Source organism: Benincasa hispida, chromosome 2, assembly GCF_009727055.1.
Source record: "Benincasa hispida cultivar B227 chromosome 2, ASM972705v1, whole genome shotgun sequence".
In the NCBI taxonomy this organism is placed as follows: domain Eukaryota; kingdom Viridiplantae; phylum Streptophyta; class Magnoliopsida; order Cucurbitales; family Cucurbitaceae; genus Benincasa; species Benincasa hispida.
Genome location: NC_052350.1, coordinates 45,394,779 through 45,416,310, shown reverse-complemented (window position 1 = coordinate 45,416,310; position 21,532 = coordinate 45,394,779). Strand labels below are relative to the sequence as shown.

General features: G+C 32.0%; 1 protein-coding gene across 2 annotated transcripts; it reads right to left on the bottom strand.

Moving 5' to 3' along the window:
* Positions 1-17,755: 17,755 nt before the first annotated feature.
* On the bottom strand, positions 17,756-21,017 carry LOC120070912. Of its 2 annotated transcripts, XM_039022810.1 has the most exons (3): positions 20,602-21,017; positions 20,298-20,517; positions 17,756-18,041 (listed from the first exon to the last, which is right to left on the bottom strand). In XM_039022810.1, the coding sequence occupies exons 1-2, from the start codon at positions 20,948-20,950 to the stop codon at positions 20,330-20,332; spliced, it is 537 nt and encodes a 178-aa protein (XP_038878738.1). In that variant the 5' UTR covers positions 20,951-21,017; the 3' UTR covers positions 17,756-18,041; positions 20,298-20,329. The 2 variants fall into 2 exon arrangements, with proteins under 2 accessions (XP_038878738.1, XP_038878739.1); XM_039022811.1 differs by lacking the exon at positions 17,756-18,041 and having other exon boundaries at positions 20,078-20,517.
* Positions 21,018-21,532: the final 515 nt, after the last annotated feature.

Here is a 21,532-nt window from a genome sequence, read left to right as displayed (position 1 = left end):
TTTATTCTTTTGGGTTATAGTAAAAAATAACCTACTTATTTGTTTAATGAGTTTTGCCGTACTTAATCTCTATTGTGACAATGTCCAATTTTTTCATGGGATTGGGACCTCGCTCTGAATGGGACAAGAATTCTCCGATTAGGTGGAGAGGAAGGAGTGGAGAAAAAAAAATTCTCCGTAAGCTAAACAGGGATGGGAAATGTTCTCGACCCCGTTCCCCATCCCCGCTTCGATTAACTTTTACATATTTATTTAGTATAAGTATTTAATGTTATGTTATTATTATTATTATATAAATATTACATTTAAATTTCAAATTTGATTATTTATTGGAAAAGATAATAAATATGTTTAAATTTAGATTATATATGTGAATAATTTGATTTATATTTATTTCTTTCTACTAAAAAAATAAATTAGTTTTTTTAGACCAAAATTTGAGTAATTTATCTTTAAATTCAAATTGTCATATAAAACTAACTATAATAAAAAATTTAGTAATAAAGTTAATTATTTAATTAAAATTTGCTCACATTAGTAATTTAAATTAATTGACTTTTTACAAAAAAAAAAAAAAGTAATGGGAAAAAATTCCCCGCGGGGAACCCGATTCCTGCGAGTTCCCTGCGGGAATCTCCGCCCCGATCCCCATGGTAAATTTCATGGGGATGGGGAATGAAATGGGGAGCGGGAACGGGGATGGGGAATGGCATCCCCGACCCTGCCTCGCCCCGTGGACATCTCTAGTGAGAGACGCGTACAAAATTAAGAGTTTGTTTAGTTTAATTTTCAAATATTACATTATGAAGTTATTATAGGGAAAATGGAAATGTCGGATGACTACTAAAACTAGTTTTTGAAACGTTTTTAAATTGTATTATAAACAGTTTTTTTTTTATCAAACGAGTTTAAATTAAATGACTTTTTCAAAAAAAAAAATTTTTAGTCAATCCAAATAGGCTTTAAGTATCAATTTTATTATATAACAATGGGGATTGGTAAGTTGACCCTGTCGCTTAGGCTGGAGAGTCAGTTGAGTTAGATGTCGTGGTCTCCACCAAAGGAAGGTGTCTGTTGGGATTTATGCCATAAAATCTCATAGTTAATTAGTTATTTGATATAATAATAGATTATTTTATATATACAATAATTAGTTATCCATTATCGAAAAAATACAAGGTTATTTCATGAGACTTAAAATAGTATGTGTTGGACATATAAGTGGATCATGTTTCAAGCAATAACCTAAAGGGTCTATAATATATGAGTTAAGGTTGAATGCTTTATCTTGATTGTTGGGGTTGATGTCCTAAAGTCTTGTGTCCTGTAGTTTGTAAACAGTTTGTACGAATTCTTGTGATGTATAGTATATGATATTTTACTCCACTTCTTAATTTTGCTCAATTCAATGTTTTATTTGCTTTACCACAAACCAGTAAACTAAAATCCATGGTTGTCTATATGTACCTTAAGCATGTATGTGGTGACATACAAGTAGATCATGTCTTAAGGGATAACCAAAATGGTCTGTAGTATATGGATATAGGAGAGAAACCTTATCCTGGTAACGCTACGGATGCAGTCCGCTTTGTAGAATGGTCACAAGTGTTGTGATTTGTCACAGATGATCTGATCCTGATCATTCGTGTAGGGGACATGTGAGCAGAGGTGTCCTATACAAAGAGTTTGTATAAGACCTGACCACGGAGTGTTAACGTCTCGTTATATAACACCATTCACAACAGAGACTTCACTTCATTAGGATGACCATAGGTAACATAACCTCAGTTCTAAGTGAGTTGGGAACTCCTGCCATTGAGGGCGGTCATTTGATTTGCATGGGTGCGAGTGGCCAGGTCGTCGACTCAAACCTACCACTTTGGGGATTCACTCATTCCCCGATGCAGGGGTAAGTAAATAGATAACTCCCTTAAGGGCTGATTTTAGGCTTGAACGATGTGATGCCACATACCTTCTATTGGCCCGAGAGGTGTTCACACATAATTGGACTATGTTATATTGTTCATTAGAGGGATCAGTGGTACTCAAGGAGTGAGATGTAACTACAGGGGCAAAATGGTAATTTAGCCTAGCTGTACTTACGATCATATGTGAAGGATTATCGTACTCATGATTGGTTATATCCGATGGACACAGAAATATATCTGTGGTAAGAAGAGTTTAGTTGTTGGTCTTTAATGGAATGCTTGACAATTAACGGATGGTGGATCTCGTGGCTAAAGAGTTTAGCTATTCACGAACTGTTGGAGGTTCGAGCCATAGGTCCATAAGGTCCCATTCGTAGCTTGGATAAAGTTGAGAATCAGTTTTTGGGCCAGTTTGAAATATTCAAATTGACAAGAGGGAGTTCAATTATATATGATATAATTTAACTGGTTAATTATATATGATATGATTGACTAAATGTATGAGATACATTATTTTAAAGAAAATTGGATATAAATATAATTTATATCAAGTAGAGGAGAAAAATACTATAGTAGATATATGATATCAAACTATATGTTAAAAATATAATATGATTATATTCATTATTTAATTAATTAGGCGGTTATGAGATAACTGGCTGAGTATTTATCCGAAATCTTGCAAAAATGGGAAGTTCGAATTCAATTCTTGTAACTGAAGAATAAAATGAAATTGTTTTCATTTTTGCGAACATACACGAAAGATACACGCAAGAAAAAATTGCTCACTGTGTGAAAGTGTACGATCACATAAGGTTGAGAGCCTATACAATAGTACCCATCTTCCTAAATGATCCCACACCCGTGCACTAAACGATTGTAATGAAAGATTTTTCGTAATCGTGTGTACGGTCAACAACTTATGATGTTAATGACGTATGCGCTTTGCGATAATGATCATATGTGATACTACATCTAAAACAATAATGTATGCGGTAATGCTTAGAGGCGTTCGTAGTATGCATTCATGTAGTGTTCGCGTGTCACAAGTTTTCTTGCGTTGGAACCAAGTATAATTCCAGCGCAAGTTTCTCATAGTGATCTGAGGTCGAACATGGGGATTGTGGTGATTAATGCGATACTGATGTGATATATGCGACTGGGAAACAAAAAGAATAATGAATTGGATTTAAAAAGTAAAATGGGTAATCAGTAAAATGCAATAATAAAAGTACAACGATGATAAAATAAATTGCGGTGATAAATAAAGTGCGGTAATAAACAATTGAATAAACAAATAAATATACAAATTGAGGACTGACTGTGCAAATGTGCAAAAGTATCTGATGAATGCTGTGACAAGTCTTGTGAAATGTGTCAGAAAGAAAATGGGTTAGGGGAAAGGACATCGCCAGTTCTACAAATTGAGGACTGGCTGTGAAGATGTACAAAAGTATCTGATGAATGTGGTGGAAAGTCTTGTGAAATGTGTCAGAAAGAGAATGGGTTGGGGGAAAGGACATCGCCAGTTTGTCAATCTTGTTGAGGACGCAACTAAGGTTCCGCTTTCCCTTGGCTTACACCTCTCAGTGATCGGCCGCGTTCCTATATGTCTATAGTGAAACAGGGATGAACGTGGTGAACACAAGGTTGTTTCCATCTCTGGAAATACTTCTCGCTTTAGTTAACACATTATTTCAACCTTCTTTCAAGAGGAGGAATAACATCTTCACTTTTGCTTTCACAGGTGAAGATGCCGTTGAGCACGCGTTAGCTAAACTTAGCCGATTTCTTCAACAAATATTAACTTACTCGCTTAATCCTTCCCCCTTCCTCTGGGGATTAGTTACACATGGTGAAGGAAATGGACGATGAATGTATGGTGAAGATAGAGAGATGACGATGAATATGATAATGATATTAAAATCTAAAGATAAACGGTTGTTACAGATAACGAATGAAAGATTAGAGATGAACACAGTAGATGAATAGAAAATGAGAACAAATACAGAAAGCGTGTCAATGTCTTGACACGGATCCCGATCGGAGACGATTTGCTTGTCGGCGTGTGGTAGGAATGGAGTGGAGAACTTTCTTCTCAGACTTTTTTTTCAGGTACAAGTGATCTTTGCACAGAGCTTCTTCTTCGGGAATGGGAATGAATTTCTTGCTCCTGAAACTTACCTTTCGGTCTTGTCTCGTCTTTCTCCCCGGATTTTCTCTGAGTTGTCTCTTCAAACCAACCTCCTTTCTTTGAATTTGATGCAGCTATTTATAGACCTTGGCACCTTCTGCATCAGTGGCCCCGCTCTGAAAAGCTGATTTTCCTGCCATGGCTTGGTGGAAACGTCTGCTCTGCTTTACATTTAATTTGTCAGAATCGTACAACAGAAAAGTTGTACAATTTCAGAAGTCCTTGCGAATGCATCGCTCTTTACATTCACAATCAATCGCCGCATGTGGTACAAATGCGTTGATCGTTTGTGTCCATGATCGATCGTCACATGCGCTGCAATTGCATTGTTCATTTTCGTTCTTGATTGACTGCCGCATGCAATGCGAATGCGTTGTTCTTTTTGTCCTCGAGCGATTGTTGCATGCGGTGACCTGTTTCTTACAAAACAAAGACTTGGACATTCCATTTTGCCATCGCAATGGGGTTAGCTGGTGTGCTTACGACACTTTACAACTTTTGCGTTTCTAAGCCAATTTCTATACGATCGACGCAAATTTTACCTTCTTTTTGTCGCATAATCTAAATAAAACGGTATAAATAACTTGTATTATCGATTGCCGCATGCAGTATAAATGTGTTGATCGTTTGCGTCCATGATCGATCGTCACATGCGCTGCAATTGCATTGTTCATTTTGTTCTCGATTGATCGCCACATGCAATGCGAATGCATTGTTCTTTTTATCCTCGAGCGATTTTCGCATGTGGTGACCTGTTTCCTGCAAAACAAAGACTTGGATATTCTATTTTGCCATCGCAATGGGGTTAGCGGGTGTGCTTACAACACTTTACAACTTTTGCATTTCTAAGTCAATTTCTATATGGTCGACGCAACTTTTACCTTCTTTTTGTCGCATAATCTAAATAAAATGGTATAAATAACTTGTATTTCTACAAGTTATCAACGATTGCCTGCGATTTCTAAACGATCGCTTACGTTTTCTATACGATCGCTTAGCGTGTCGAGCAGACCTAAACGATCGCTTAGCTAAACCTACACGATCGTGTACCTTTTTTCTAAACGACAAGCACCCGACTATACGATAGTCTTCTACTATCTCCCACTTGCTTGTTCGTTCAACACGATCGCTTTTCCTCCTCTCCTCTACTAATTCCATCAAAGTCCACCATTTGGATTCTCATTCTGAGAATATCGAGGGCTTCGAGTGGTGGTGTCGTCCCCGATTGCTGTTTGTTCGTGCATTGCTGTTTGTGTAGAAGACCGTGGTGCTGCTAGGTGACTGTTTGTTGGACGATAAGGAACAAAAGGAGTTCACTTCCGCTGAACCAAGTTTGATTGAAGATTGTCTTCAACTGATAAGTCTCTCGGTCTTTTGTATTTTATTTGTTAAAGCATGTCAGTAATTAGTGTAACAATGCATATCTGTTTGTTAGAATGTATATGTGGTAATTCTGTCACAATGAAATCGGAAAGATCCGCTTCCGCTTATGGATTCTCTTGTTTAAGAGTTCCTTCAGGTAACACTATGGATACAACCCATTTTACAATTGTTACAAATGTTGTAAGTATTACGAACGATTTATTCAAATCGTTCATGTAAGGATATGCAAATGGAGGTATCCTATACAATGAGTTTGTATAAGACCAAACCACAAAATACTTGATCTCTTTTTTTATACACCATTAACTCAAGAGATTAATATTTGAAAAGATAACCATGTAACTAGATCTCAATCCTGAGTGAGTTATAGACTTCTGTCTTTTAGGCACTCCTTTAATTTATATGGGTGAGAGTGGCACAACTCAATAAGCCTGTCATTTTGGGATTTGTCTGAGTAAAGAGCTGGGAACATAGCTATACAAGATGAAACTCACTCCTTCTCGCCTTTAGGGTAAGTAGAGGAGTAGTTCCCTTAAGTGATTTTGAATCATGAACAAAGGATACTTGCCCTCTCATTGGCTCGAGAGGGACTTGGTTTATGGTAGGACCATAAGTAGATCATTCATTAGAGAGATCAGTGATACTTAAGGAGTAAAACGAAAATTTAACCAAATTGTAATTACAAACTGCTCGTGAAGAATTGACTTACTTATAATGGTTAAATCCATGGATGCATAAATATTCTACAGTATGAAGAGTGCAATTGTGGAGTGATTTACTATTAATAAATGTTCGTTAACATAATTAAAAGGTTTAATTAGTTAATGCCAAATCATTGGAGCTTCTAACCTGTAGGTCCATTAAGTCTTCTTACTAGCTCACAATGGTAAATAAGGACCAATAGTTTTCAAAGAATTTGAATTGTTCAACTTATTACAGGGAATAACATTAATTATATATGATATAATTAATATAATGTATATCGATACATTATAATAAAAAGTTAATTTTGAATGAGATTCAAGATTAACCCTTATAATAAAAGGAGATTCATTATCTGAATGTGATTTAAATAATTAATATGAGTAGGATTCGTATTAAAACTCTAGGTTAAAATTTAATATGAATGAGAATTATATTAAAAATATAGGTTATGAGAAAGATAAAATCAGAACATTATTTAAATATTTAATAAATTAAATATAAGATATTTAATTTTTTAAATTAATTAATTTAATTTAATTATTAATTGTTGTAATTAATAATTGATTAAGATAAATTGTTTATTTTAATTAAGTGGGAAGTTAATTTTCATTAACTCTCAACTTCACTTTTAAATAAAGGAAGGGAGGGGAAGTTTTTCTACATAGAGATTTGGTTATTGAGGAGAAAAGCTCTTCTCCCATCTCCTCTTTTACTCTCCTAACATTATTTACAGAGAAATAAGTTCTCTTTAGTTGAGATCTCCATAATTCAATTCCCTACTCTTTCAAAATATGGTTCCCATAAATCGATCTTTGCTAAGAGAATAGCAGGGACGATCTGATGGTAGTGTCTAAATTTTATTCATGGACAAATGTGTTACAGAGTTTTTTTCAAAGACCAAGAGAAGATTTGAAGAGCATGTGTCAAAGTTAGGATTTCTTCTCCTTTATAGATTAACTTTAAAGCATGTTTAGCCTATTATTTATGTATTATGAATGTTGTTTCTCTCTCTTTAGTTGTGGATTCAATCAGGCAAATCAAAAGTTATGGATCTCTCTTTGGTTTTCTCTCTCTTTAGTTGTGGAATCACATTGCATCAATCTTATCTATGCTCTTAATCACGAGGGATGTGATTTGTCTGAGTTGAGTTGCTTAGTAGAGGAGATTGTCTCCTAAGCTAAGGTTACCCAGATTGTGCCTTTCGTCTGATGTCCAAGATTGGCAAATTAGGCGGCCCCTCGTCTTGCTTGTGCACACAGTGTCTTTTGATGATTAGTTTGTAAATCTCTGTTATCTCTTCTATGAAGAAGTTGATAGGGACTCTTTTGATTTGCCTGTTTGGTTCTTCTCTACTATTTGCGAGGAGACATGTGTATCAGACTTCGGTTAGTTCTCAATATATATCTTTTCCTGAAAAAAAAAGAAGTCTTTATTTTATATATAAGAAAATTGATTCTCGATAACTTTATCAATCTACATGTGTAAAAAAAAATCAATAAATTTTAATAATCTTTTATATATAACCAATTGGATATTACGTGCATTGCATGTATTATGTAAAGATGGAAAAAAAAACTTAGAAGCTACACATGAAGATGAAAAAAAAAAATCATGGTAATTGTCCTTCCTAAGTTTATTGGATGATTTGATTATACTCATTTGATACTACGTGTGTTGTAGATGTTGCATGAAGATTAAAAAGAGAACTTAATTATAAAATTTTAATAATACAACTTAAAATTATGAATAAGAGAGTTTTATTTTTTAAATAAGTCATTAAAAACAATTATAAAATTTTGGGAGTTGGGTGAGGAAAAATAATAATTATTTTAATTGAATATAAAATGTATTATAAAAGAACATATAAATTAAACCTGTAACTAAAATAAAAGAACTAAATTTTGTGATAATTATCATATTAGTATAAAAAAAAGTCTTATTTTAATTGGAAGTATTTGATTATCTTCTTAATTTCGTATTTTAATATGAATAAAAATATTAATATTAATTTTTTAAAAAAATTCGTGGTCACTTGGTTAAAAAAAATATATTTGATATTTAGATTTGGATTATTTTATTATCCTCCAAATTTTGTATTATTGTTTCTTAAATTTTGTGATAGTTATCTCCTAGCTAATTTTTTATTCTAATTTTGATTATTTGATTATCTTTTTAAATTCAAACTTTGATTTAAATCAAGATTTAAAAAAAAAAAAATTCGTGATAATCTTTTCTTAATTTTTTAAAAACTTTTTTATTGAATGTCTTGATGATCTTCTTACTTTTGATCTTTAAATTAAACCAAAATAATTGTTTTTATTTTTTTTAAAAAAAATTGTAATAATAATCTCTTGATTAGATTTTTTTTTTTAATGATTTGATTATCTTGTTAACTTCAAACTTTGATTTAAAACAATATTTTTTTATTAAAAAAAATCTCGATACCTTTTTCTTATTTTTTTTTAAAAAACCTCTTTTTATTTGATGATTTGTTAGTCTCTTCATTCTAAATTTTAAACTAAACCAAAATATTTTTCTATTTATTTATTTATTTATTTTGGATTGGATAATTTGATTATTCTCTTAATTTTAAACTTTAATTTAAACAAAAGTATTACTATAGTTTACGTCATAATCTTATCTATATTAATTTTTTCTTAATTGATTTAGATGATGTGGTTATTCTTTAATTTCAAACTTTAGTTCAAATAAAATATTATTGATTTCTATTTTGTATAAAATTTCATAATAATTCTTTCTTTGTTGAAAAGAAAAAAGATATTGTGATTGCTCTCCTAATTTCAATTTTTTTTATAAATTTTATTGTCAACAAAAATATAATTGTTTCTATGCAAACAAAAACCCTAAAATCTTAATCTCTTTTGATTTGTAATGATCTTCTTCTTTATTTCAAATTTTTATAAATTGGTGTGTACTCACAATAAATTTAAAAAGAGAAAAAAAAAAACAAAAACAAACATATAAAAAATAGTAAAAATTATTATAAACCTCTAAACTCCTTGATATGCATTTACAAAAATTAAAACGTGAAAAAAACAAAAAAAATCATTAGGATAATCACTCTCTTCTTTATCATTTTGTTGGCCTCTAAATTGTTTGAACTTCGATAAATTTCTTGAACTTCAAAAGCAAGGCATTTTCTCCTTCCTCTTCAATATGTGAGGATCAATAGGTGAATATGTTGCATATATAGAAAAAAAACTACAAAATCATATAAAGAAAAGTTACCTAAATCACTCTATATGTTTTTACAAAATTGAAAAAGATGACATATATGTTAGAAAAAAGAGAGAGAGAGATAGAGAGCTGATATCTTCCCATAGAAGATAGGAGATAGAAGAAATACTTAAAACAGATAAATTCAATTTCTTAAAGAAGAAAAATAAATATTGGAAAAGATGCTACTATTAACAAAATTAAAAAAATACCTACCACAAAATTTCTACCAAAAAATAAAGAAAAAAGAAAAGAAGTTTCCTAGAGAGAGTCCGTTAACAAAAAAAAAAAAGTGAGGAGATACCGAATGAAAAATGAGATGTTAAAATTAGGAGAAGATTTAGATTTCAAATCATAATTTATTTTTATTTTATTTAAAAAGATTTTTTTTCTTTATATAATGTGAGGTAGAGACTATTAGAGATAAAATGTGATTTTTTTTTATTTTTTATTTTAAAAAAGTGCGAATAAGAGTTTAAAAGGATACAATGTAATTTGTTTTTAATTTTTTTCTACTATTATTTAGATATAAGAGATAAAATGTGACTTTTTTTTTTTAAAAAAAAATAAAGACTTTCGTGAATAAGAGATTAGAGGATGAAATATGTTTGTTTGTTTGTTTTTTTTTTTTTTTAAAATTCCTTTTATTTAAAGAGAAGTAGAAATTATTAAAAATAAAGTATGATTTTTAAAAGTATTTTTCTTGAATTAGATATTAGAGAATAAAATGTGATTTTTTATATTTCTTTTCCCTCTATTTAATGTGAAGTAGATGTTAGAGATAAAATGAGATTTTTTTTAATGATTTAAATATGAAATTACGTAAGATATTTGTTGTAGGATTTTTTTTAGAATGACTATTCTTGACTGCTTAGGTTATCTTATATTAACACAAGTTTTCTCTAATCAAGCTCGACTATAAACTTGATTAAAGTGTCCTAATGAATACCAGAGTTGAACACATAGACTTTTGTAACAACTAATTAATGTTGGTCACCTAATGATTTTCACACTTTAGGATTAATCAATTTTCTATTGGATGCTTAACTTGTTAGGTTTTATGTCCTAAAACTCGCAGTTTATAATATGATAAACATTTTCTATAATCAATAAATTTATTATTGATTTTATAAATTGTATGAAAAACTAAATCCAATAAACCAAAACTCATGACTATTGTATGAATACTTGAACTTTATGTGGAGACATAAGAGTGGATCATGTTCGATTAAATAGTCAAAATGATCTATGGTACATGAATAAGGTTGGGTACCTTATTCTGGTAACAAAATTGGATGCGGCCTACTCTGTAGTTGTTACGAAGAGTTGTAAAGTACTACATACGATGTGATTCTAATTCGTACATGTTGACATGAGGAGTAGGGGCATCCTATGCAATGAGTTTGCATAAGATTGGACCAAGAAACTTACTTTATAACGTTGTTTAAGACTGACTATTTCACCTAGATGACCTAGGTAACTCGATCTTAATCCTGAACTCCTGTTTATTGGGGATTGTCCTTAGATCTGCATAGGTGAGGGTTGCCTCAACAGCGCCGGCTCAATAAGACTCCCATTTCAGGGGTGAGACCAAATAGATAGCTAGGGACATAGGGTGTAAGACAGAGTTCACGCTACCCGATTTAGGGATAGGAGAAATGTTGTTCTCTCAAGTACTGAATCCAGGTCTTGAACATGGGGCCCCACCCTCTCACTGGGCTGAGCGAGTTTGGTTTAGTGATTGGATCACAAACCAGTTGTTCACGAGAAGATCAGTTGGAACTTGAAAAATAAGACGTAATCTCGGGGGTACAACAGATATTTGACCTAGCCGTTATTACGAACAACCTGTGAAGGATGACTTACTGATTATGGTTAAATCATATGGACATAATATATTTAGGAGTGCAACTATGGGCTTTAATGGAGTGACCCATTAGTTAATGAATGAGGATTAATTTGGTCTAATGAGTTTAGCGAATTAATCTCGGATCGTTGGAGCCCATGATCTATAGGTTCGCGAGGTCCCCCTACTAGCTCGTAACGGACTAGCTTTAGAATAGCATGATAAGTTAATTTGAAACGTTCAAATTAGAATTAAGGGAATTAGTAATTATATGAGATATAATTACGTGTTTAATTTGAGAATTAAACGGGATAAGAGAATTTATATTTAAATATGATTTAAATATATAAAGATGGATGTATGTAAAAAATTAATTTAATATTTGATATTAAATTAATTAAGTTTTATTTAAAAAATTAATTTATGAAATTAATTGATTTTTTCAGTTTTTAAATCAAAATAGATTTTAAGAAATCAAGTTTTTATTTTTGATAAAATTGGAAAATAGAAAAACAAAAACACAATGTGGAAAAACCATGTTTTCCATTATCCATCACCTAACTTGCTCACACAAATAGCATCTTCTTTGCCTTGTCTTACCCCAAGCATGAGTTGCAACTCATGCAACTCTCTCCCTTGCATGTTGATCTGCAATATAATGAAGAGTTTGGAGTGAATTTCGGGTATGCAATCAAGAGAGAATTTTAGAGAAAATTTGGGCTGAAGAAAGAGTTCTTCACCAAGATTGCTGTTGTGAGCTTTTCTCCTTCATCTCTTGATTCAAGTTTGTTTTGAGTCCCACAACTCAATCTAGAGCATCAAGAGAATAGTGGGGAAGATCTTAAGGTGGTCTGCAACAAGATTTGGAGAAGATTGCAGCTGGAGATCGAGCTTTGAAGAAGTTCTACAAGAGATATGTCTTGAAACTCATTTTCTGTAAGAGCATGCTTTATATTTTGTCAAAATTAGTGAATTAGAGTACTTAGATGATCCTTATGCTTCCGTTGTTGTTGATACAATCCCACATAACTAATACAGTGAAAGGCTCTCTATAGATAAATGGAAGGAAAGACAACATTAGAGATGCATGAGGATGGTTTATGTTTTTAACTTAACAAAATAAGGCAACCACTTCTTAGTGTTTAAGCCATATTAATCTTATTTCTAAGATACATGCTTATGTTAAATAAACAAAAAGTTTGTCTTTATTTCTAAAGCCACTACTTTTTTTTGTTCAATATTTTTCATAGATACTTACTCTCTCGAGTAGTTAGCTATTTCTACTCAAATTGATTGATCAGATGGATTCAAGCAATAGATTTATGCAGACATAAACAACTTCTACTTATGCAAAACTCATTGGAATGACAATTTATTCTTCCCATCCCATTAAATATTTAGCTACTCATTGTGGAGGAAAACAAGAACATAGATGAATAGAATAAGAGATGATAAAGTTCATGATTTGTATATTAAAAATGAAGTACGGACACATCGTTAATGACTTGATATAAATTTGAAAAAGAACATAAAATAGATGGAAGAAATTCAATTAGAGAAATGAAGGTGTTAAGTCGTCGGCCACAGTTTCTCGCTTCCTTAGCTGTCGTGTTTAGCTCACTACATTTGTGTTGGAGAATGAACGAAGGATCTCGTCTTCTTCTTCTTCTAACTTGAAAGCTCAAGAATTTCTCCTTAGAATTGAGAGAGAAGAATAACTGTCAAGTTGAAGGAAGAAGAATGTAATAGTATACAAGACTTGAGCTACTTATAGCTTTATTTGATCGTTCCTCATGACTCTTTCTAATGTTTGCCTGACACATTTTACATTTAATTCCATACACTGTTCCATCGTTTTTCCTTATCTCATCAATTCATTGCTATACCACATCCCTTTCAAACCAGCTTTCAACTTGCGCTTTGATTGGACGTATCATCGCCCATGCATTTGTCGTCTTATTGTTGCATGCTTCTTTTCGACGCACAATTCCATTCTTTGCACATGGTTGTCTTTGTCCAACTTCTTTTGCATTTATATGTTTCCGCAAAACTTTCTTGATAAGTTCTCATTTTTTTAATATTTCAATTCCTGTATTCTTAAAGACCAAAATAGTAATATTTCAGGATAATTAGCTTGCATGTACTAAACACAATGATGGTCTTTTCGCATGATTTTCTTACCAAGTTAATATATCTTCCACTGAATTTCCTTAATTATTCTAATTAAGAAGTTTCAGTAAAATATATTTCTTATCAATATCCCAATGACCATCAATTAAAAAAAGGTAAAAGGGAAAATCAAATGTTTCTCTCCCCTCTTAATAGTATAGATTTAATTTAATTTAATTATTTAAAAGCAAAATTATCTAAGATAGCCTTATAACCACTACATGAAAGGGACAAAAGGAGAAATTAAATTCCCCATAGCCCATTTTAGATATTTAAATTTTAAATAAATATGAGATCCTATTTTGATCTTAAAACATTAATTTAGAATTGTGATTTGACTTAAATTTTAGAAATTTTGAGATGTTTTTTCAAATGAGATTTTTTTTTAAAAACTTCTTTTTAACGTGAATATATAAATAAAGTTTTTATTTAAAAGAAATATATACTCATTTAACGTGAAAGCCAAAAATTAGGAGAATTTTTTTAAATAATTTAAACGTAAAACTACCTAAAATATTCTTATAACCATCATCCATCGATAAAAGAAAAAATCAAAAGTTTTCCATAACTTCTTTTAGATAGTACAGATAAATAAAAACTAAATCGTTACGAATTGTAAAGTACAAAAGTTAAATGGATACTTAATAGAGTTTAAGAATACTAAATTATTACATATTGAAAAATACAAAAATGAAATTATTAACAACTTTGAGTTTAGTAAAACTATTAATAGAGTTTTCTAATATGATATTTTAGTTTCTGAAACTTTGAGTTTAGTAGAACTGTCGGTCCTTTCATTCAATTTTATGTTAATTGTGTAATACATGACATTGTTATATTACTAAAATCATATATATTTTTTTAAAAAAATAAAATAAAATAAACAATTTTACCTTTTCTTTTACATTTTTTAAATGTATATTTTTTAAATATGTTTTCTTGTCTTCTTGCGTTGGCTAGCTTACATGTCCCTCAATTAAATTATGATCTGATCTAGATCATGCAGTTTTAAAACTTTCAAATTAATCATCCTAGTTTGAAGTTGATTCTAATTTTGTTCCTTCCATGTTACAATTTTTAAGTTGATTTTTTTTTACAGGCAAATTGATCTAAACCATCAAATTTTCAACTTAGAGCAACAAATATTCTATCTACCCAACTACGCTGAAATCGACTATAGTGAAATATTATTAAACTAACAATAAACTACTTATTAGCTAAATTACAAAGCAGAAAAAAAAAACTATGATTATTTTTTATTAACGATATCCTTATGATTTAAGAAATTTGGAATATGAACCTTAACCTTTCATGAGCCTTCAGAACTATTATTGAGGTAAAATTCCATTGTAAAAATTGGGACTTCAAACGGTAAGGCAATGACTTAAACCTATGCAACAATCTCAATTTTTTCATCGTCACACTCTTTTATGTCCTAGTTTTCATCTAACATTCAATAAATTTGTAGATTTGAAATCAAATCGAACATAGCTCAATTGACATTTGAATATACTAGTAACCACGAGGTCCGTGCTTTGAATCCCTACCTTTAATTGTTGTACTAAAAAGATAGTATTGAAACATTTTTTCAAATTTAAAAATAATATTGTATCTTTCAAGAGAATAAGAATATTTTTTAAACAAACAACACGACGTATATATTGTAATTAAGTCTTATTTATTTATTTTAATGTAGCATAAATACGCTAAGGGAGCGAATGTGTGTAAGCCCAGTCAAAGATGACTGTTCTAGGCGGGGCAATGGGAGAGCCTTCCATGTATTGCATTCGTTCGTCAGGGAATGTGTACTGGCCCCTATTGGAACTCCCATAGGGGGAATTCGCCTTGACTTCTCTTCTATTACGTACAAGTGGGCCAGCCAGTGCTGCTAGTAGGTAAATCAATCCGTGCATACTCCGTGAATCACTCTATGCATTCCTCCCCTTCGTTAAGTGAGACCAGGTAGCTGTAGCTGTGTTTCAGGTCATTCAATCTACTGAACTGACTTTCCTTTTTTCGGTAAAGTACCACAATTCAAATTGTTTTAGAAAGCTCCCCATGAGAAAGGCCTACCTTTCAGTACGTAAAGGATGTCCTGCTTTTTTCACTGTCTTACTTTGGCCCCTCTCTCGATAAATCCAAACCGGCATTCAAGCCAAGCCCAGCCCACGGGGAAGCCCGTCATAGAGCAGTCGACTACTTCTAGTCAATATAATGGAGGGAGGTTACCTACAGGTTTCCCAAGCCCCTGAGCTCATCAATGAAAGGTGCTTGGTTGATCTCTCTGGTTGAGGCAGCATTCATTTAAAAAACTTTACACGTGGGAAGGGCTTACTCTCCTCGGCTTGGAGTCTGAGGTCGGGTCAGACGACATACATCTTGGTTGGTTTCACCACTAATCTCTTTTGAAGGCCCTTTCTATTCTCTTTCTTGTATGGTTCCCCCTCTCGAGCCTGGGTTGGATACTAGCATTCACTTGCTTATCAGGGGAACTTTACGATCACTTTTAGAACTAGTAAGAAAACTGAACAGAACATTCCATTCCAGTGGCTCGACCAGTAACCAAAAATCCATGGTTTCCTGGTAGAACCCCATTTCGCCCAAGTTGTTGCGAAACCGAAAAAAAGAAGCGGTTTTTCGCACAAGAGATGTCGTATTTCTTTGGGTTGGTAGTAATGGAAGTTTCAACCTTGTTAACTATGACAACAGTCGCGACTTTGGTCGAAACCTAACCAGATGGATAGACAGATTACTTAACCGAAACTAGCAATATTTGGGTGTATAGACACTTGGGGGCTATTTGGAAAGTTGGAATATAATTAAGATTATTGAAAATAAAAAAAGTATTGGAAAATGTGAATAATCGAAGACAGAGCGAAAATGAGATCATGAAACATGAAAATGGTGACAAAGAAGGTTTGATTGAGAACGGTTGAAACGAAATGAATTTTGTATTACAAATCGGACCTAAAAAACGTTCAATCCAAACACGAATTTTAGATTACATAATATTACATTCCATCAAACATCCCGATAGTTGGATGAGAAAAGCATTCTAATACTACGATAATAGGTCATTAAGAGTAATATGAAAAACTACTAGAAATTTTTGTGGTGTGATGCAACCAAAATGCACCAGACCTTTAATATTAATATTGTTGTTTTCAAAACTTATTAGAGAAATATTGTTGTTTTGAAACTTATTAGAGAAATATTGTTGTTTTGGGAGTTCGAGGCTAGAAATCGAGGGTTGGGGATTCGATTAATGTAGAGGTTGACAGTTGAGAACTCGACAAACAAAGAAAAACTTGGAAATAATATGTATATTAGGGTTGTCGAGGGTTGAAGTTTCGACATACCTCATCACAAAATTAGCTTCACCAACTTATCTTCCTTGTCGAGGGGTTGAAGTTTCGACATACAGAAGTCGAAACTTCAACCCTCGACAAGGAAGATAAGTTGGTGAAGCTAATTTTGTGATGAGGATCTCACTCTAGAAGAAAATCTCGCTAATTTTGTGATGATGATCTCGCTCTAGAAGGGAATCTCGCTAGAAATGTGGGCTGAATCTCGTGAACATCGCTAGGAAGATAGTTTGTTAAAGAAATGCTTGAGGATCTCGCTCATAAGGAGGACCACGTTCATATTTGTCTTCACTTTATTTACTTTCCATAGAAATATATGTATATTAATACATGACCAATGAGAAAAAAAACATTAATAATCATTAATGAAAAAATAACAACAATAACATAATTTTAAATTATAAGAGAGAGCGAGATTCTGAGCGAGATTGTAAGAGTGAACGAGATTGAGAACGAGATTGTGAGAGAGAGCGAGATTGTAAGAGAGAGCGAGATTGTGAGCGAGAGCGAGATTGTGAGCGAGAGCGAGATTGAGTTTAATTTGTTGTTATTTTAATTTGTTGTTATTTTTAAAAATAGTTATAAAAGTTTAATTTATTCTTATATTTAAAAATAATTATAAAAAGTTTAATTTATTGTTATGTTTAAAAAGTTGATGTTCATAAAACTTAAAAAGTTTATGTTTATAAACTAAAAAATTTAATATTTTTTTTAATATACTTCTTATGAAAAATATAATACAAAAAATTGATGTGTCTTTTTTTTAGAAAATGACTGACAAATGCTTGAAATTTTTGTTTTTACAAATGGTAATATGATTAATATATAAAAGTTGTACATTATTATTTTAATTGACTTGTACATTATTCTTTTAATTAAGTTGTACATTATTCTTCTAATTAAGTTGTACATTATTCTTCTAATTGAGAAATAAATATTTTAATTATTTTTTTTAGATCATGGCTTTAAACCAGAACCTGTTGATCCCCATGTTTTGTACGACCAGTCCATTCATCGATCATCTATGTTGTATGACGAGATCGTACTATTGGAGAAATATCTTGCAGACGTCGAGAGGCAGTTCTCCAATGCACTATCCCGCTCCACCCTCGAATACTACCGCTACTGCACACATCTAGATTCTATGGGGTTGTCAGATTAGGATTTATTCAGGCCCTTAAAAGTTTGTCAACTGTAAATTGGTGCGACCCCACCTGCCGACAAGATTAAAAGATCGAGGTTAAGTTTAATATGGTTAGGAACACAATTTTGTGAGCTCACAGATGATGCAGACAAGGAAACTGTCATAAGATATGCACGAGCATATATACTATAAATGATGGGTGGAAGTTTGTTTTCAGATAAATCAAGACATTTTGTTCACTTGATGTTCATGCCACAGTTAGTTAACCTCCATGATGCAGGGCAGTATTTGTGGGGTGGAGCATGTTTGGCATGATTGTATAGACAACTATGCAAAGCAACAGGACCTGAGGTTCTAGAAATAGTTGAGCCTCTCATACTTTTGCAACTATGGGCTTGGGAGCGATTTCCAACAATGGCTCCACAGCTACATCATGTTAATGACGCTCAGTTAGTTGGACAAGTCTACGGTTCTCGGTATGTTGTTTTAATTCAATTTAATTTTTATATCACTGATCTAGTTAATTTAAATTCTAAATTATCAATTTACAAATTTAGGTGGAGAGACAAATTTTGTGTGACAGCCACACATGTAGTCAGCCAATATAGATACATGTTTGATCTGCTTCAACCTGAATATGTACAACTTAATTGATTTTTATATACATTTTTATTGTATTTATCTTTAATATTATCTAATATAATATTTTGTGTTAGGTTATTTGAGAGTCGTACAAAATTATTATACATACTGCCTAATTTTTGTACGAATGATCAAAACATATGACAGACGATGAGTCCTCTCATATGTTTTCACATTGGGGATGTCCCATCGCCTTGTAATACTAAACCCGTACTGCATGATATTGACCTATGGACTGGAGATTGATCCGAAAAAGTTGCACATTTGGTAATGCGATGGCACTATCGTGCAAGGTTTATTGCAATGGGGTTTCTCTTTTGACACAGATATCACTCCAGAATATATTTATTAGTATAATAATATCACAATGCATTACGTCACTCGTTTGGGAGCAGCTGTGAGTCATCTCCTAGACGTAGAGGACTTATTCGGGAAGAGGATAAGTTTGATGAGGTTCACATAATGTGGAAGAGTTACCCCTATGATGTAGACGCAGAGTCAAACTGATTATGTTAGTCCGATGAAAGTTCGAAGTCGACAACGAAAACCAATTCGGAATCGACGACGTCCACCTTGTGGGACACATTGATTTTTGTAATTATTTTTATATAAATGAGATATTTAATTTACATTCTTTTATTTTTATGAGATATTATTTTTTTAATTTATTCTTTTTANATTTTTATGAGATATTATTTTTTTAATTTATTCTTTTTAAAGTTTAAATAAAATAATAAAATATTTTTAGAAATTATTTTTATAAAATGGAAAATTAAAAAAAAAAGAAAGAAGAAGGACAATGTGTAATAATTAAAAAAGAAAAGAAAAAGGAAAATTTGTACGGATGACCCAAAAATTGAAGCATACTCTTACTCTCTATCAAAATCTCGCTCTCGCTTTCACTCTCAAAATCTCGTTCTCTCTCTTTTATTTTTATGAGATTATTTTTTTAAATTTATTCTTTTTAGAGTTTAAATAAAATAATAAAATATTTTTAAAAATTGTTTTTATAAAATGGAAAATTAAAAAAAAAAAAAAAGAAGGTCAATGGGTAATAATTAAAAAAGAAAAAAAAGGGACATTTGTACGACCCAAAAATTGGAGTGTACTCTCGTTCTCTCTCAAAATCTTACTCATAATCTCACTCTCAAAATCTTACTCATAATCTTGCTCTCAAAATCTTACTCATAACCTTGCTCTCTCTCAAAATAATAATGAAAACCTCTCAAAATCTCGCTCTCTCAAAATAATAATGGAAATTTTGGAAAAGCAAAAAGGTAAAGTTGGGAATTTTGAACACTCGACTTATTTAAAAAAAAAAAGAAAAAACAATATTTTTACGAATAGTTTGAAATCAACCATATTTTTCTAAATAGTTTCTAAATAGTTTCTAAGAGAAGAATATACTTTTAATTTTCTCAAATGCACCCAACAAAAACATAAAACAAATATTTATACACAAAATTATCGATCAAAGAACTCTCACTATACCCAATTCGAATACATAGTGGTGTTTTTCTCTGAACCGCAAAATTTGACCTTAAGAATCCGAACGATTTCACACTCCCACGCCCCACAAAATTTGTTTAAGTTCATCCCCACCGAATTCGGAGACTTTCGCATACGTGCGGCAATTTCATTGCATAAAGAAAGGGAACATGAAAGAGAAAGATCGGAGCAGTACCTTCGAGACGACAAGAAGACGGAGGGCCGTCGTCAACCGGCGGTGGAAAACAGAGCCGTTTTGAACCGTCGAATCTTGCAGAGACAAACGGCGGCTCTTTCCAGAACCACATCTACTCTATCCTTCCGCCGTTCGATCTTCGATTCCGATTCACCAACCTCTCTCTGTAATCCGTTTCTTCCTTCCTCCATCTTCTTCCTCTTTCTACAACTACTCGATTCTGCTCTTATACGTGAATCAGTAAACAAGAAGAAAAAGAAAAAAAGTAGAGAATATCGCTAATTCGCTATACCGAGTCACTGACCTTGCGAATCAGGAGCGAGAGACGACGGCGATGGCGAGCATTTGGAGGTTAAGACAGTGTGCGGCTGAGGAAAAGGCTCTTCCGATTGCGATTGAAGAAGATGGATGAAGGATTTAAGCTCGAGTTTTAGGTATTCGAAACGATTAGGGTAGAGAAGTTGGAGAGATTCTAATTCGGCATTTGCCTGTTCTTCGATCATCTTCTTCCTTGATTTGCTCCATTCCAAGCTCGACATTGTTTCTCTGTATGTCTCGTTCTCTCTCGGGACTGCTGCCATGGAAATGGTCTGAAGAATGGAAGTGGAAGGGAAAGGAGAAGGCGGAAAGTTTATGGGGTCTTTCTGCAACATTTCACTGATTATTGGGGTTCTCGATGTAATTATTTTTATTGTTTTATATTTCCTCGTCCCGGATAAACTAAAACTATAAGCGGTTTTTTTTTTTTTTTTTAATAATAATAAAAAAATCCAATTTTGTGTTTTTAAAAAAGTATTGGCGCCCATTTCTTCAAAATTGGTTTACTATGTAGGCTAAACTATTTGATGACAATTAAGGACTAAAATATCATTATCATGTAAATAAAATATTGATAATTCAAATTTACGAAAATATCGATCAATATTTAGATATCACGATATTTTAAGAAAAATCACGAATATCATGAAGAGTTATAAAAATATTATGAGATTTTTTAGTGAAGATTTAGAACAAACTTATTTAAGTACTAAAATACGACAAACTTATTTTTATATTTAAAAATATCCTTAAATAAATCAATAATTAAAAGTCAAATATGATTGATAATAGAATAATAGATAATAATAAAGATAAAAAAAAATGATTAAGAACTAGATATGAAGGGCAAATACAGATTCAATATTAAAAATCTAATCTAGGAGGTTAAGCCCAACATTACTATAATTTATTGGGGA

Excerpts from the sequence above, each read along its gene's own strand:
- LOC120070912 (XM_039022810.1), bottom strand. The coding sequence starts at position 20,950 with ATGTTGCAGAAAGACCCCATAAACTTTCCGCCTTCTCCTTTCCCTTCC. Across the intron at positions 20,518-20,601 it reads TCTCGCTCCTGATTCGCAAG|AATCGAGTAGTTGTAGAAAG; the intron begins GTCAGTGACTCG and ends GTATAAGAGCAG.